The sequence below is a fragment of the Ovis aries genome, chromosome 3 (genome assembly GCF_016772045.2).
Source record: "Ovis aries strain OAR_USU_Benz2616 breed Rambouillet chromosome 3, ARS-UI_Ramb_v3.0, whole genome shotgun sequence".
NCBI lineage: Eukaryota > Metazoa > Chordata > Mammalia > Artiodactyla > Bovidae > Ovis > Ovis aries.
This window is the reverse complement of record NC_056056.1, coordinates 218,695,099-218,712,468: the sequence shown is the minus strand read 5'-3', so window position 1 is coordinate 218,712,468 and position 17,370 is coordinate 218,695,099. Positions and strand designations below refer to the sequence as shown.

General features: G+C 47.0%; 2 protein-coding genes across 3 annotated transcripts in view; both read right to left on the bottom strand.

Annotated features, from left to right (window-relative positions):
* Window positions 1-17,370, bottom strand: part of SREBF2 (sterol regulatory element binding transcription factor 2) — a 64,454-nt gene that overhangs the window by 35,523 nt on the left and 11,561 nt on the right. For both annotated transcript variants that reach the window (XM_042247805.1, XM_027968156.2), the window contains exons 2-4: window positions 3,088-3,528; window positions 1,884-2,065; window positions 735-881 (exon numbers count right to left, since the gene is read on the bottom strand). In XM_042247805.1, the coding sequence (XP_042103739.1) occupies window positions 735-881; window positions 1,884-2,065; window positions 3,088-3,528 (770 nt within the window). The remainder of the gene's footprint in view (window positions 1-734; window positions 882-1,883; window positions 2,066-3,087; window positions 3,529-17,370) is intronic.
* LOC114114080 (rRNA N6-adenosine-methyltransferase METTL5-like) lies at window positions 7,835-8,830 on the bottom strand. Its single transcript, XM_042247806.2, has one exon. It carries the CDS (start codon window positions 8,544-8,546, stop codon window positions 7,917-7,919), a length of 630 nt encoding a protein of 209 aa, XP_042103740.1. The 5' UTR covers window positions 8,547-8,830; the 3' UTR covers window positions 7,835-7,916.

The window sequence follows — 17,370 nt, the reverse complement described above, 5'->3', positions numbered from 1 at the left end:
AAAGTACACATTTCAACTGTACAACTTAATGGAATTGTGATGTATGTAACACAGTGTGTGTAACCAGCATAACCCTGATGAAGACACAGACCCTTTCTGTTTCCCGAGAAAGTTCCCACACGCCCCTTCCCCGTCTTTGTAATCACTGCTCTGACCCCTATCACTGTCTTCTTAAACTTCATACCCTGGAAACATCAGCATGAATTCTTTGTGATTTTTTGCTCAGCATACTATTTCTGAAGGCCAGCCATGTAGCTGTATCAATAGTTCTTTTTGGATGGATAGCTGGGTTGATTCTGGTTTTCGGCTTTTATGAATAATGCTTACTTTTGACTTCTGATCACTTTTCTCTGTCAGACTCTCCGGCCACAAGATGCGGACAGTGACCAAGATCCTACACCTTAAGCAAGGGACCTTGCATGACCCACCTTAAAGCCCTTCCCTGCCTAGGGTCCTTCAGAAGCTAAACCCCCATCGGCAGGACCTAAGAGGCGGATGGTCCCATGTGGACCTGCAGCTCCTCTGCGGTCCCTCCCTTGCTCCTCATAAACCCTAGGACTCCCACATAACACTAGGTGCTGGTACTTCTCAAGGGGGAAAAAAAACTAAAAAGGGATGACTGTGCAATTTGACTGACACAGTCTATAGAGTTTCTGCATCTATTCAGGGTCTGGAGGCTTTGTTAACATCTCTGAGGCCTAATACCCCCAGGAAAGAGGGAGCACAGCTCTTACCGGAACCTGCAGGGCGGCTGTCTGGATGGGGGTGGTGAGGGCGGTGAGGGCGGGGTTCTGGACTGCGGCCATCACAGGGCTGCCATCTGTCTTCAGTGTGGTCAGGACAAGCGAGTCGGTCTTGATGATCTGAGGCTGTACCAGGACCTGCATGGAAAACGAAGCTAGCACTGTATTTCTCTTTTTCCCTCTTTTTGGCTGCACCATCCAGCGTATGAGACCTTAAGTTCTCAGACCAGGGATGGAACCGACACCCCTTGCAGTGGATGGGTAAATTCCTAACCACTGGGCCACCAGGGAAGTCCTGGCAGTGCTATTTTTCTCTTTTGTGTTACTTCTTGCTGCAAAGACCCTCCAGACAAGAATGATAAAATTTTCATAAAACTGAGAATGTAACTTGACTACTGGGTTGACGGGGAGAAAGAGCATAGCTAAAGAGGGTTTGGGGCTTCGCTTCTGGAGTGGCTCAGTGGTAAAGGATCTGCCTGCCATGCAGAAGAGGTGGCTAGATCCCTGGGTCAGGAAGATACCCCTGAGAAAGAAATAGCAACCCATTCCAGTTTTCTTGCCTGGGAAATCCCATGGACAGAGGAGGCTGGCAGGCCACGGTCCATGGGGTTCGCAAGAATCGGCTACAACTCAGCGACTAACCGACAACAACAAAGAGGGTCTTGGGATAGAAGGCTGAAAGGCTTCAATGCGAGCAGTGCCAGGAGCCTAGCTAGCGTGGAGATGGCATGACGCGGAGGGACTGTGGAGGGGAGAGAGATCTGATTATGGACAAACTGAGGAATGCCAGGTACATGTCTGAGAAGCAAAAATGGTAAACCTGGATTTTTCAAGATAAATTACTTCATTAGAAATACAGTCCACTGTGATGCATGTCTTAGAAACATTTTAGCACATCTGTTTTCAGTTTTATACCCATTACATGTGCAAATAAGTTACTACACCAGCATTTACTGAGTTTATAGGAGTGCCAGTGTCCACCTACAGAGGTCATCTCTACTGGGTCTCATGGGTGCCTCGTAAGGTCCAGTGGCTCCCTCAAACCCTGCTGGCCCTGCTTGGTATGTAGACCCCATGCTCCATCACAGACTGGCCGAGAGCCCCTACCAAGGCCTCCCGGAACTCCTGCCAGCCACCTACCGGGACCTGCTGCACCTGGGGTGCAGCCACTGTCTGCACTGTAGCCGGGGCCAGGGTCTGCAGCGTGCCATTGGCCGTCTGCGTCAGCACCCGCTGAGCCTGCACCGTCTGCACCTGCTGCTGGATGGCGACTGGCTGCACCTGGGAGGAGGTCACTAGGCTCTGGACTTGAGGCTGAAGGACTTGGGAAGAGAGGAGAAGAAAAGTGACATGGACGAGGAATGCATTCTGTCACTGCAGCTGCGTTGTAACTGAGTGCCTCGGAAGGACCCCAGCTCCCTGCCTGCTTCTGGACAGGATGTGGAGAGCCGTCCACAAGCTGGTCAAGTGGACAAGAGATCCTGTGAGGGCTGCCTTAATTTCTGAGCGAATGAGTAGAAGCTATTTCATTACTCCAGGTGCTGGAGTGGAGGTGAGGGGAGCTAAACAGCATATGGCTGTCCCCAGTGAGCGAGTTAACAGATGTCAGAACCAATTCCTGGGGCTTCATTGGCTCCCAGGAAATGATGGGAAGTGTACTTTGGGATGACTGTTTTGGCTTTTTGCCCTGTCGCCTTTCCCCAGCCCTGAAACCCCTGAAGCCTGCTGAAGAGCTGGCAGAGCCTGTGAAATAAATTAGTACAGCAGGACTAATCACACCCTGGGCTCCCCACAGGGTCAGAGAGAAATCCCACCCACGAAAAGGGGCTGGGACACTGCACAGCGCAGAAAGTTGCTGGTTTACTCTGCACACGGCTAAGGGCCCACTCCAAGGCCCGCCACTTCAGGAAACAGGGTTAAAGGCCCACGTCAAAGGTGTGCTCCTCTCGGTGGTAGACGCTCAGATGTTGGCTGGATGCTGGGTTCTCAACCTACAGGAGCTGTGATCCTCCTGGGGCCTGGGTTAAGTTTCAAGACCCACTTCATACAAGCCTCCACCTCTAGTTCTCAGGATAGCCCTGAGCCTACTGTGCCTGTCAGGAGTCTGTGACCACGAATCCCTGAAGTAGGCCCAATAGACATTAAGGTACCTGAAGAGCGGGAACCTGATCCTGCACCACCAGGCTCAGTTAACCAAAACCTCATTCAGACCAGGCTAGGTCACTAAGATTCCGTCATCCCCAGGGAAGACAGAACGCTTCTCTATCTGCCTCCGCAGTTATCTGCAGACTGGCCTGAAAACTTTTGAACCCACTAAAGGCTATGGCATGAGTTCTCAAGTCACCTTGAAAGCTGGTAGCTGCATTCTGGTAGATGACGGGCTGCTGGATGATCCTCGTCTGCGGAGCGGTGCTGAAGGTCGAGGTGATCATGACGGTCTGCGGCGGCAGCGGGGCAGGGGGCGGGGGCTGCGGCTGGGGGCGGGGCTGCAGAACTGGGGCCGCCCTTGGCGGGGTGGGACCCGACGCAGCGGGCGCCTTGACCTGGAGGGTCGCAGCCTGCGAGGAGGTGGCCGAGGGGGAGAAGGCCGGCAGCGGGACCTGGCTGAAGGGCCGCTGCCCGGAGGGGTCCCCACTCCCGGCTCCGCTGCCGCTGCCGCCGCCGCCGCCGCCGCTGCCGCTGCCGCTGCCATTGCCACTGCCACCGCCGGGGAAGGAGCCGCAGAGCGGCTCTGAGAACAAGTCAGGGAACTCGCCCACTTGATTGCTGACGAACTGCAGCATCTCTGTGAACACACGGAGAGGGGGAATTTTACTGCCGTCCAAAACGTCTAGTTTAGTGGGTAAATGTGAGATAAAACATCTTGGTTGTACTTGTTTGTGGTGTAGCTTTGGATCTAAAAATAGGAAATAAACTTGAAAAGTATTTAGCATCATAAATGAACAAGATATTGATTAACTTTTAAATTTGCTTAAGAACCTGAGGCAGGAGAACTTGGGCAATCTCCGGGAGATAGGGAGGAACAGGGAGGCCTGGCGTGCTGCAGTCCACGGGGTCACGGAGACGGGGACATGACTTAGCAGCTGAGCAGCAGCAACTGAGGCATGAGGAAATCCAACAGCTTTCCCAAGACCAGGGCAGAGACAGGTGGCCTCTTTCGCGTGCGGGGACTCAACGAGGCCAGCATGGCTGACCATGGGTGAGCGGGACAGGACTTCACGTGGCTCCTGTTCTCCCTCCTCACCACCTCCAGGCCCGCCCTGCCTGCTTTCCTCATTGTCTCCATCAGGTCTAATAGGAGCCGCCTCTGTGCTGAGTGTGTGCTGCCTTTGGAGGGGGCTGCTGGCCCCATTTTACAGTTGGGGGAGTCGCTGCCTTAAGTCTTCGGGGCTCAGCAGCCTGGCACTGTGAGGCCACCTCCAGTCCTGGCCAGCATTGCTCCCCACGGCAGAGCAGGAGTTGGCCAGACCCTGACTCTCCTCACCACAGGCTAGCTCTGGGCCTTCCCTCCATCCTGGGCAATGGAACCCATAAGGATGATGAAGGTGATGGCCCTGAAGGAAAGATGTTACGAGAGGTTGAGAACAGGGAAATCACTCGGCCAAGGTCACACAGCACATCAGGGCACAGCAAGGATGAGAACCAGTTCTTGGCCTCCCACCTTCAACTTCTTCCACTGCACCGTCAGAAGGTCAGGGCAGAACAACCTGGGCCCTCGACTCCTCTAGCTGTGCCCCTTTCCTTTGGGCAAGGAGTCCGTGGGGCTGAGGGCATGTGTCCACTGGAGACCATGCCCTTCTTCTAGATCGTGCTCTTAAGTACCTGGGACCCTAAATTCCCAGCCCTGAGGGCCAAAAGCCTGCTTCCAGGGCCTCTTCCCCTGGTTCATCCTCCCAAAGGTTTACCCAAACCGAACTTAATCCACGACCAACAGCTCACCTCTCATGACTCCTTCCCTCCACATAGGGCTGCTTCCCACTGCGAGTCTGGGGCCTCAGCTGTGTCCCAGGTATCTTCCGATCTACAATCCTCCACCCGGTCCACATCCTCTCCCTTTTCCTTTCCAATATATTCCCAAGAAGCTACTCCTTGTTCCTAAACTGTGGTACCCTCCTCTCAAACCCTCAAGGTGGCAGGATGCTCTGATCTGGTCACACAAAGAAAGAAAAACAAACCAAAGCCCCTAAGCACTATCTCTAATCATTCTCCAGATCTCCACCAGCACGTCCTTCCCAGGTCTCTAACTGTGTGTGTGTGCGCGCGTGTGCTCGTCGTGTGTGTGTGAATCTGGGCTATGAAGAGTCTTACGTTAGGCAAGTAGAAAGCTACCCAGGGGTTTCTAGAGTGACCTAGCAGTTCAGCACGCTTTTGTGTTCAGCCAGTTCAACCTGCTGGAAAAACAGCACCTCACAAGATTAAATGACTACACAGTGGCGTTATTTACCAACACCTTGGCATTCAGCTCCGTCCCCACTCAGCCCGTCACCTGTGGGAGGGAGGAGTGGGCAGAATGCCACAGATAACTGTAACTTGTACCAACTAATTCCAATTTGTCATACATGATTATTGAGAAATATCCTCAAATTAGCACAAAATTTAAGCAAAACAATTCAGTGCTGACACGTTCCAAGCACAATTTCTTTAAAATGCTTTAAGAAAGTGATTAAGAGAAACCTAATAATTTGTTGAGCCTTCCCGTAATATCTTCCCGCTAGGGAATCAACACAGAGGACTACTTTGTAAGCCATAAGACTCTTACTCCCCCACTAACTGCCCTAATCCATGGAAAGGGAAGGAGGGTAAAAAGAGGCTGGAGGGCAGACGGGCACAGGTTTGGCACCAAGTGGATCTCCAATCTAATCCTCTGTGTGAACATGGGCAAGTCACTTCTTTCCACATGCCTGTTTCCTCACAAGAGGCTGCCACAAGAAGACGTGGTTTCTTTGTGGTGAGGATTAATAAGATAATGTATGCGAAGTGCTTGGTGAGAGGCTGACCCTTACAAAGATCCCTGGCACTGGGGCCTCTGAAGCCCTAGCACACGGGTGCTTGGCTCCACTTGCCTTGTCGAGTGCTCTCCAGAAACTTTTGTGGGGGGACACTTGGGCTGGCTGGGGAAAAGTCACGTGCAGAGGCCACACAGCTTAGCTCACAAAGCAGGGTGTGTTAGGCAGATGGAATGTGACTGCTTAAATTAAAAAAAAAAAAAGAAAATCCTTTTCAACCCACACATGATGAGCTCTAGCAGAGGTATCTCCAGCCAGGCAGACAGGCACTGGGCTGAGGGGCACAGAGGGGCTGTGGAGACTGAGCCCTTGAAGGAAGAAGTAAGGAAGAGGCTCTGGGAGGCACTGCTGCAGCAGGCCCGCCGGGCCTCCCCGGACCCAGCTGGCTGCAGTGACAGAGGGGAGGCCGCGCAGGTGCAGATCTGTCTGTATCTCAGGGTACTCCCTGGGAGCGCCCCGCATCTCCCAGCGCTTCCCTGTTCCCATCACTCATGTGCCGTGGTCACGCAGGCTCCTGTGCCTGCAGAGAGCCATGAAACCTGGAAAAGGGAGGCCTAAGAGAAGGCAGGTTGTTGTTTTCTGTTTAAATAATTGTCTTTCTTTTTGGCCGTGCTGGGTCTTCTTTGCTGTGCACGCTTTTCCCTAGTGGCAGTGCGTGGGCTTCTCACAGCTGTGGCTTCTCTTGTTGCGGAGCACAGGCCCAGTAGCTGTGGCTCATGGGCTTAGTGGGATCTTCCCAGGCCAGGGAGCAAATCCATGTCTCCTGCATTGGCAGGTGGATTCTTTCCCACTGAGCCATGGGGAAGTCTGGGTATTTTTATGGAACTTCAAAAATGCAGCTGGGCGAGACATGGAGGACAGGCATCCTTGGAGCTGGGCCATCGCCTGAGGCCTGCAAAGCCCAGCTCACTGGGTGGGGTGGAGGGGTGCTCCTGTCAGTTCCCCACCAAGCTACCCTCTTGTGTTTAGCTGCTTCATAAACTAAGATTCAAGTTGCCTGATAAAGTAAGCTGGGCCCCGAGAAACTACATGTGGGTTCTGACCACATAACCAAAATTAGAGGCTCTGGCTGTCACCTGTGCGTGACAGTCCCAGGTTTCATCCAAAGAGATCCCAAGTTCACGTATACTTTACGGGGCCTGGGACCTGGAGGTAACATAAGCCACTGTGTTTGGCTCTGTCCAGTGGCATCTACCTGAGAATGAAAGTGAAAGTGAAGTCGCTCAGTCCTGTCTGACTCTTCGCGACCCCATGGACTGTAGCCTACTAGGCTCCTCCCTCCATGGGATTCTCCAGGCAAGAGTACTGGAGTGGGTTGCCATTTCCTTCTCCAGGGGATCTTCCCGACCCAGGGATCGAAGCCAGGTCTCCCACATTCCAGGCAGACGCTTTAGCCTCTGAGCCACCAGGGAAGCCCTGAGAATGAGGTAACCTGAAATCTAATCAGATTAATTTCGGTCAGAAATAAAGAATCTGAAACTCCAAATGGGGTAATATCGTTTCCAATACTACAGCTGGTCAAAAATCCTTTCTGTGGGTGTTTGTTACTGAGCCCTGTTAGGTGCTAGAACTGTTTTACAAAGGTCATTTATTCTTATATTTTGTACTTATTATGGATCTTGGGTTAGACAATGTTTTCTTAAAGATTTTTTTTAGATGTGGACAATTTTTAAAGTCTTTATTGAATTTGTTACAATGTTGCTTCTGCTTTTTGTTTTGGTCTTTTGGCCATGAGGTATGTGGGATAGCTCTCTGACCAGGAGTCGAACCTGCACCCCCTGCACCAGAGGGCGACGTCTTAACCCCTGGGCTGCCACGGAAGTCCCTAGACAATGTTTTAAAATAATTATCTTTTTTAAACCATAAAAATAACATATTCACTACAGAAAAATTTAGAAAAAAATTAAATGAAAAAGAAAATCATCCAGCAATTCCATCACCCAGAGACATCCGCCATCAGTGGTTTGGTGTGTATCTTTCCAGACTTCTTCCCATTCGAGGTTTCCTTGCAAACACAAGCATGCACACACATGGGATGGTTTTACACAAACGGGATCACACTGGGGAGATGCTATTTTGTCCCTGTTTCTTTTTTTTTTTTTTTTTAATAAACAAATTTTTAATTCATTTTAATTAGATTTTAAGCTGCTTTTGTCTTTGGAGGCTGTTAAAAAGAAAATCGAATTAGATCCACTTCGATGTCTACTGATTTTTTTTTATGAAACTTGTATGATGCTGGCAGGTCGTATCGCAGCTCTGCAATAATATCTATCTTGACTTTCCACTCTGCAGCTTTCTTTTGAATATGTTCTCTAGTTGAGGATTTGTGTAAAGAATATACTGCAGTTCTTGCCATTTCTAAAGCAGTCTTCAGAAATGCCATATCTGTCCCTTTATTATTTTTGGTCCCAAAGGGAGGATTCATAATTACTGTATCAAATGATTTGGACAGTCTGTTAGATAATGAGCATACATCACATTGAACCATGTCTACATTTGTTAACTCAAACTCTTCTACATTCCTATTAAATATTTCCAATGCATCTTCATCTATGTCAAATCCAACACACAACCCTGCTCCTAGCATTGCAGTTCCAATGCTAAGCACTCCACAGCCACATCCTAGATCTGCAATCACTTTATTTTCAATGTCATCATATGTATTATGGATTGTATAGAGCATACATGCTGCAATGTGCGGCCTGGTTGGATACTGTTCTAGAAAGAGCTTGGGCTTTTCGAATCCATCCACTTGTTGCAGGCGACTCTCTAGCTCCTTAAGCCTTAATTTCTTCATTTTTAAAAAAGTGTGCGCAGGGTTTAGAGGCACTGGATCTGTAGAGAAACCTACTTCACCTGCATCTCCTCACCAACCCCTTTCCCCTTATCTTTTTCAGCGTCGCTGGCTGAGGGCCAAGCTGAGGACACCCAGCCCGAGAGGTTCCCGCTCTTCTAGTGCCAGCGGCGGGTGGAGTCCGCGGCCAGGCTTCAACCCGCCTACAAGGTATCCCGCACGGTTACTCGACTGGAGTCGCCAAGGGATCCACACGCCACATTCCTGCACTTCCAGACGCTGCTCCTGCCTCTGCCCGGGCCGGAAGGGCCCTGTTTCTTTCACTTAATAAAACACGAAGAGTATGTACTGTCAACCATTATGGACAGAATACCATCCTTTCTGAGAGCCCGACATTCATGTTGCATTGTGCTGTGCTGTTCGGCATTGTATTAATGTACCAGGATTTAACCACTTGGTTCATCACTTGGTGATGATAAATGAATGCTTTCCTCTTTTTGGCATGATGAACAACTCTTACAAAAATCTTGAACAAGGATCTTTCCCCACTTATCTGATTATTTATTTTCTTAGGATAAAGTTCTAGAAATTAGACGGCTGGGTCAACAGACAGGTATTCTATATATACTTCAGAAACGTTATAACAATCTATATTCCTGCCAGTGTTTTCCCACGTTTATTTCTGTCCATTTGATAAGGGGAAAAAAACATCTAATTGTTCTGATTGACATGAATGAGTATTAAATGAGGCTAAACGTCATTCCCCCCATTTCACTGGCCATTTGTATTCCTTCTTTGCAAAGTGCCTGCTCTTGACCTTTGTTCTACTGGGCTATTTGTCTCCTTTTACTGATTTGAAAAACTTTTATATGTTATGGATTTTGCTTTTCCTTAAGTATTTGCCCCACTTTGTTGGTTTATTTGTTTTTGCTCAGGAAAGAGAATGGCACAGTCATGAGAGTCACCTTGTCCTAGCCCTGTAACCTGGGCTAAATTTTACCTCTCTGAGTCACAGTCGTCTCACCTATGGAATGTGGCTAACAAGTATACTGAGCTCATCATGTTGTTCAGAGATAACTCACATAGAATCTACAGCACAGTGCCAGGCACTTAGTATTCACTAGTACATGTTATACGTAGTGGTTTCTGATAGTTTTGCTTTGACTTTATTTTTGGAAAATTCAGATTTTTTTCCAATGAACTGGATATATTAGGGAATAATTTGGGCATAAATTTTGTGTTTACTTAAGCATTAAAGAAACACTAAAAAATGCATAAAACCACACCCAGCTGAAATAAGCCACACAGGAAAGCAAAAAATGCACACACCTCAAACATCTACCAGCTTCGTCATTTGCATGTATCATGAGCTATAACCGTCCACATCTGGGGTCAGAATTTCCACTGGACTTCAGATAGCCCTTCTCCCATCACTTCACAGTAACTCATGAGCTATAACTTTCCAACACCCACTTCCACAAGCAAACCTCGGGTCTATTTCAAGGTAGAGTGCTGTATTTCTGAGCCGCTTAACATCTGTAAAACTGTTTTAGGGGTTGCCATCTTAGTTATTTATTTTTAGCATTTAAATTAAAATTTTTTTTACTGGGCTATAGTCGATTAACAAAATGTTAGTTTCAGTTTTACAACACAGTGATTCAAAATCTTTATAAATTAAATATACTCTATTTAAGGTTATTATAAAACACTGGCTATTGTTCCTGTGCTGTACAATAAATAAATATATCCTTGTAGTTCATTTATTTTATACATGGTAGTTTGTACCTCCCTATCTTTTTTTTTCAGAATGCCGATTTATTTTTTTCTCTGTATTTTCTGGTCTCCTACGAAGATTCTGAGTGTTGAGAGCCTAACCCCACTTTCCCCACAAGCTCTGTGGTTTTTACTGTGTAATTCTGCGCAGTGCAGCGCTTTCTAGTAACACGCACGTTGCATTACAGCAGAGCAATGTTAATCCTGTGTAGTGAAATTACACGGTTTCTCTTTCTCATTCCCAACATCATAAGGATACTGACCTAACCCTTCTTAACTTACTTTTGTTCATCTTTTGCATTAGACCTGCGCAACAAACTTGAGAACACAGAAGCATGGTGTGTGATGTGTGTGGAACGAGAAAAGACCATATCCAGTGGGGGAGAGGGAGGTAAACACAAAACCTAATCCCCAAAACATATCCCGCTTTCAAGCTGACGAACCTGTCTCCCCTCCTAGGATTGTTTTTCTAATTAAAGAATCTGAAAAAAAAAAAAAAAAAATCCAATGTAGATCCATATGGAACCTGAGGGTTAGTGGTAAGGTGACTTTCCATTTGCCCACCATTTTGCCTTTTGTGATCACCCCTGCTTTCTCAGGACCTGAAACATCCGTCATCCCCATCCAGGTCACCTGGAGGAGCAGTAAAGGAGCTGGGCTGTCGACCACTCCCCTCAACATAGGAGCCCTGAAGTACAAACACGACCAGAAGGAACAGAGGGACAGCAACAACCGGCAAACTGCCGCCTTAACAATCGATCCACCCTGGAGTAAGAAATGGCAACACTCCAATATTCTTGCCTGGAAAATTCCATGGGAAGAGGAGCCTGGCAGGCTACAGTCCATGGGGCTGCGAAGAGTCAGACACGATTAAGAGGCTGAGCACACACAGTTATCAGATAATCTGATAACATCAGGAGAAGGATGCATGCGTGTATTCTATAGGCACAGCAATAGGGGAGGGCATTTCTCTAAGAGCCTCGTGTATCCATGGTGTCTTATCAAATGTGCACTGGAAAGACAGCATTTGCACAAGGTAAATCTGAAGATCTTCTGTTTTCTGGAGAATGCCAAAATTCCCCTGTGTTTCAGAGATGTGTGGCAATGGCTTGAACGTGTGATAAGGAAGCCTGAGTGTGCTCTATCTACGGCAGGGGCCGACAATCAGACCCTGAAAGACAATTCAGAAAGCAAGGCAGGTCCAGTTGCACCTCAACAAATACCAGTCCAGGAATCAGAAGAGACAAGTCACCCAGGGCAAAACCCACTAAGAATTCAAGACTAGAGTCTCTAAGGATTTGGGTCATATACCACAGAACTCTCCTTGATGCAGCATTTAAGAAGACTCAAAGGGAGGTGGGAAAAGAAGAGAGACTGAATTGGGAAGAACTTAGAGTTTAAACTAGAATAACTGAGAGATGACAACTAGCAGAATGAGCCCCCTGCCCCTCCCAAGGGAATATTAGGACTGTTAGAGACATTAATAAGGTTTGTTTTATTTGTACACTATTATTTTGTGTAAATGTATGATCTGACAACAAGTACCCTCCAAATCTAGTGACTTGGAGTCAATATTTCCATAGAAAATGTGACCACTTATGAAACTTCTTGAAATTAAGCCCTCAAGAAATGAAATATCCTCAAGATATTCTTTGAAATTATATGCTATGGCAGCTCTACAGATAAAATTATTCTAGAGATCTCTCAACTAAAAAAAAAAAAAAAATCAATCCACTCAAACACCGGGAGGCACATTCATTTGCTAAGAAGCTCAGAGCACAGGGGTAGAATCATGTACTTCAGGGGAATCCTGGGTCACAGTCCTGGGGAGAGGGAGGCTGGAGGAGATGCCAAATGACACAGGATGACAAGCGGGTGACTCAGGTATCCTACATTTTAAGCGAGGGATGAGTGAACTCTTTACTGACAAAGAAACCACAGAGGAAAATTAGGCGGGGAGGTGGAGGTTCTCAAATGCTTGTGTTTCATCACACACACAAATGTGTCACACTCCTCTGCATATATCAAGTCTTATGTAATAAAATAATACATTGAAAAATTAAGAGAGAAAAGAAAAGACAAAGGGAAACCAAGTCGTTCTCGGAGGGCCTCTGGTCTGCCCTGGCTCTCTCGCCACCTGCCCAGGCTGGGCATCAGGGGCAGCCCCAGAGGACCCGGCTCAGCTGACCGGTGCCATTGTCTCTGGGCCAACAGAACCTGAGCCAGCTCCTGAGTTCCAATCGAAAGACAGTGACCTGCGGCACCACCTTCAGTTGCTCTTTTCTTCTTTCCTCTACAGTGAGTTTGCTATGAATTCCTGGCAGGTCACCTTCCACAGTATCACAGGGTTATCTCTTCGCTCCTCTTGCCTTGATTTCAACCGCAGTCTTGAGTATCTTGTTGGGCCAACAATCTTTCAAAGCAAATCAAACTTCTCAAACAGGACCTTCATAGCTTCCCACCAATGGCTCCCTCCGACTCCAAGGGATTTCACTTCCCACCCACTTTAGCTCTTCATCCACCTTGGAAAAGTATCTACTCCCTTCCTTGTCAGCACAAGCCTTTGGGAGAGGAGGAGGGGCTCTTTCTCCGAATGCAATCACCTGCCTCACCCTTTCTGCTTGTTACAGCCTTCTTCCTTTTAATTGCACAATTCCATTTCAAAACGACCTACAATTTCTTTCACCAAGGACACTTTTCTACCTCAGGTCTAGCCATCTTTTAACTCCTGAACCCAACTGTGATTTGTTTAAAAAAAAAAAAAATTGTCCAAAACTTGAAAATAAGCTGGGGCGGGGGGGGGGGCGGGCAGGGGAAGTACAGCGTCTCTAAAAGTTCTACCTGTCTACCTAAAGGTCATCTGATGCTCTCTGGAAACACAGAGTGGTCTGACTTCCTCTTTACTACTCATCAGGCACACATTCTGTAAATGAGATGTTCACATGTAGAAAATAAACAAATAGCAAATGACTTGTCTGGTGAAAAAGATAACCTTGAAAGCTTTGTCTTTACTGCCCTGCAGGACATTAGCCGGTTATGTATCTGAATTTGCAATCTCACTTCTTTCCTACTATGTATCAGTTTCTTGCATTCTCCTTGAACCCACCTTTGTCATCCTGCTGTTTTCCTCAGTAATCTTCATAAATCTTCGGTACATACTGATGATATACTGGTATAAGAGTATGCTTCTAACATTAAAAAGTTTGTTTTGTCATATTACATCCAGTAAGACATATTTTTTTAATACTTTCCTTAGATCTCGTGCTCCACAAGCACCTAGACAAAACCTTCCACTCCCTGGGCCTCTCTAGGCACTCAGCGCTCTGGTACTTAAAAGACTTGGTATCAACTCACTGAGATGCCCTCACATGCAACCTTCATGCACTCTATAAAAACGGCAAACACACCTTCTGAACCAAAAGTGGAAGGGACACCGCCTTATTATGGGACAAGATATTTTTTGAAATTTGGGTTACCCAGGAAAATCTGGACAAATTTCTGCAATTTCCACAAAACTTCCACTTTTGGTGAAGTAGGTATATAAATGCAAGGTTTTAAATGTGTTGAACACCCACTGTGTGCTGGCGCAGAGATGACAAAACACCCCTTGACTGCAAGGAGTTGGTGAGGGTGACAGATCTGGCGGCGACAGTCACAGCAGACGAGGACAACACAGGGGATGTGATAAAATCACCGACTCCAGCTGGTCGAGCAGCTTCCTCAAGAAGCTGGAATGAAGGCTGACCAGGATGCCGGGTGAATTCTAGGCCCAGGGAATCTTGCAAGTCACAGCTCTGAGGCCTGGAGCTGCATGGTGGGCAGCGGGAGGGCACCAGGCTGGGCAGGTGGTCAGGACCAAATCCTGAAGGGGTCTGCAGCTCACGGTAATGAACTTGGTCTCTCTCCTTCTTAAAGAAGGAAAAGCTACAGCCAGCAATCCAGCCATGCTCTAGGAAGGGGAGCCCTGCAGCTCAGCCCTGCTCACTTTGGTTTGTATAAGGAGGCTACTGGCTTGCCCAGAGTCCCCAGACACCATATGCTCACTAAGAATCATTCTGAGCAAAGACTTAGGGCTGAGTTCTGACTTGAGAGAATATCAAAACAGCTAAAACTAAAGTTAGGGTAACTTCATCAACAGAGGAAGAGACTTCTGAAAATTGATTAAAGGGAAGTTCTTTTTTTTTTAATTTTTGGCTGTGCCACACAGCATGAGGGCTTAGTTTCCTGACCAGGGATTGAAACTGTACGTCTTGCAGTGGAAATGTGGAGTCGTAACCACTGGAACCGCCAGGGAAGTCCCCAAAGGAAAGTCCCAGTTATGCATGAAAACTGGGAAACACGCCACCTATCTCTTCGGGGTTGTGTGAAGGGAGCGTGGCAAACAATCATATTAAAAGAGAAAAGCAGGAGGTTGAAAAGTTAAACCAAGAATTACCTGGAAGGCCAAAGAGAACGGGGATTCCCAAGTTTAAATTCAAAGATGGCTTTCTGTGTGACAAATCAGAAGGCTGGTTGGAACTCTCATAATGTAATTGTGTTGCCTCTGGGAAACTAATTGATCTCTCCGAGACTCAGTTTCTCTACTTATAAATATGGGAACAATCCAAATTCCAACGGATATATATTAATATATAGGGATATGACCAGCACATACTAAAATGTCTTTGACTTTTTCATAGTTTCTTTTTCAACCTAACATTTGAAAAAGGGTTATTTGTAGCTTAGTGAAAAAAATAAAATAAAATAAATTTCACTAGTGAAAGTCACTCAGTCGTGTCCGACTCTTTGTGACCCATGGACTATACGGTCCAAAGAATTCTCTAGGCCAGAACACTGGAGTAGGTAGCCTTTCCCTTCTCCAGGGGATCTTCCCAACCCAGGGATCAAATCAGGTCTCCCACATTGCAGGCGGATTCTTTACCAGCTGAGCCACAATTTAACCTTTGAATAAAAGCCAGTAGTCACACTACTGATGTTTAAAAGCAAAAACAACTCAGTGACAAAGCTAATAAACTTATTTTCTAACTAGAAATCATATTTACAGTTTATTCAAATGCAGAGAAGATGGTTATGACTGAAATTAAATTCACTTCCTATTGATTCTATGTGGACAACATAATAATAGCTGTCACTAATACCTACTTACTACTTCATACAAACCCAGATGCTAATATTACTATTCTACTTTACAGGTCATGAAAATAAGGTTCAGGGAAGTTAAACTATTTGCTCAAGCCCTTCATACAAGCTACAAGATCTGAATTTATATCTGTATTGAGGTCTGCATATCTCTTCCATGCACTTTATTTCCCCCCACAAAACAAACATTTCTTGGATTTTACAACTTGGGAGAAAGATGCAAGATGGACCTGGAGTGACAATAAAGTCCGGGGAATCTGGGTGTGGGTGGAGGGGGGACACTTAATGTAACCCATCTCATGACTCCCAATACTAAGTTCAATGTTAAATGAAAGAAGATCCATCCCAGGGTAACACACATGTAACTGACTCATGGGGGAGTAAATGAGAGAGATTTTTGCCTGACTGTATTTTGCCAGCATACTTTCCTCCCAAAGTATTAAACCTTTCTCCAGATAAGACCTTCTGCCTTGACAAGATGCTCCTTTCCAGAACACCCCTCTTTCTTCAAATAAAGAACAAACCAATAAAGATACAACCCTTAAGACCTGCATTCAACACACATTAACTAAGCCTACAGCGTGCCAGACACAAAAGTGAGCACATCAAGGGGCACGTGTTCTGGTGGAGAAGCCCTGTGTGAACACCTGCCCGGGCCAGGTGCCATGTGCCGGGACGATAAAAGGCGCATGGTGCAAGAGGACCCTGTTGGAGTACATTTCCTAAAAAGCTTCTGTTGTTTTTCACTGCAATTCATCTCATGCTTGTGTGTAAGCATTTAGAGACAAAGGTTAAATGTGGTTTTCTTTTCTCTTTTTTACTAGAAAAGACCTTCATCAGCAGTGTCACCCAGCTGTGCCTGCTTTTAACGCCTTGCAAACTTCCACTCATCATGGCATACGATTCAAATCACTCTGGGAGGCAGCTTTAGGCACTCTTTCAAATGAGTTAATATATGCACAGCACTTAGAACAGTGTCTGGCACAGAGTGCTTGAAAGTGGTGATGGTGGTGGGGGTTGTTACACAGGAAGAAATAAGCCCAAGTCCAATGAGGGGTCTTAGGCAGGTGAGTTCGCGAAGGCTCCATCCTGGTCCAGACGTCACCCCAACAAGCATGCTGGGGGGGCTTCCTCTCAGGAGCCCTCTACCCCTGGGACTGTCCCACCTCGCAGCGACTGTCCCCACCCATGGGAAAGCCCCACCCTGGGTCCTAGCTGGGAACCCAGGTCTTACACAAGACCACATTAGAGGCAGCAGAACTGCTGACCACCCACATTGAAAAGGCTGTCCATCTTGTTTCTTTATTCCTTTGAAATGCATGCTTTTAGAAACAGATCAAGAATAGATTTGGAGAACAACAATTAAGAGAAAACTCAAGCCAATGGCTAGCAGTAATAATAAAAATAGTATAGCAATTGTTCACATTTCCTGAGCTCTTACCACACGTTAGCAATTACGTTAAGCACTTGACATGGATTTCATCACTTCATCCATGACACTTTGAGGTAGGTGCCTTCATCACCTCCACTTCACACACAAGGAATACTAGGCACAGAGAGGTTAAGTAACTTGTCCAGCGTCACTCAGTCAGCAGGTGACGGTGCTGGGACTGAAGAGTTAAGTTCTCAGCCACTACCCTGGACAGATGCTTTGCTTCTGTTACTGTGTGGATGTCACCAGACAGAGCCTCGTTCTCTAATGGGAACAAACACCCCCAGCTCAGGAAGGAAAAGGGTGCCATCCCAGGTGTCCTGCATCTCACTGGTGTCTCTCTCACTCTCCTGCAACAAAGAGACTGGAAGCTGAACAACAGGCAGAGAGGAAGACCCTCAGGAACGCCCCTGCACAAGCCTGTTTCAGGGGCTGGCGCTGCACAGTGCCAGGTGACCGAGTGTCCACAAAGTCTGGCAAAAG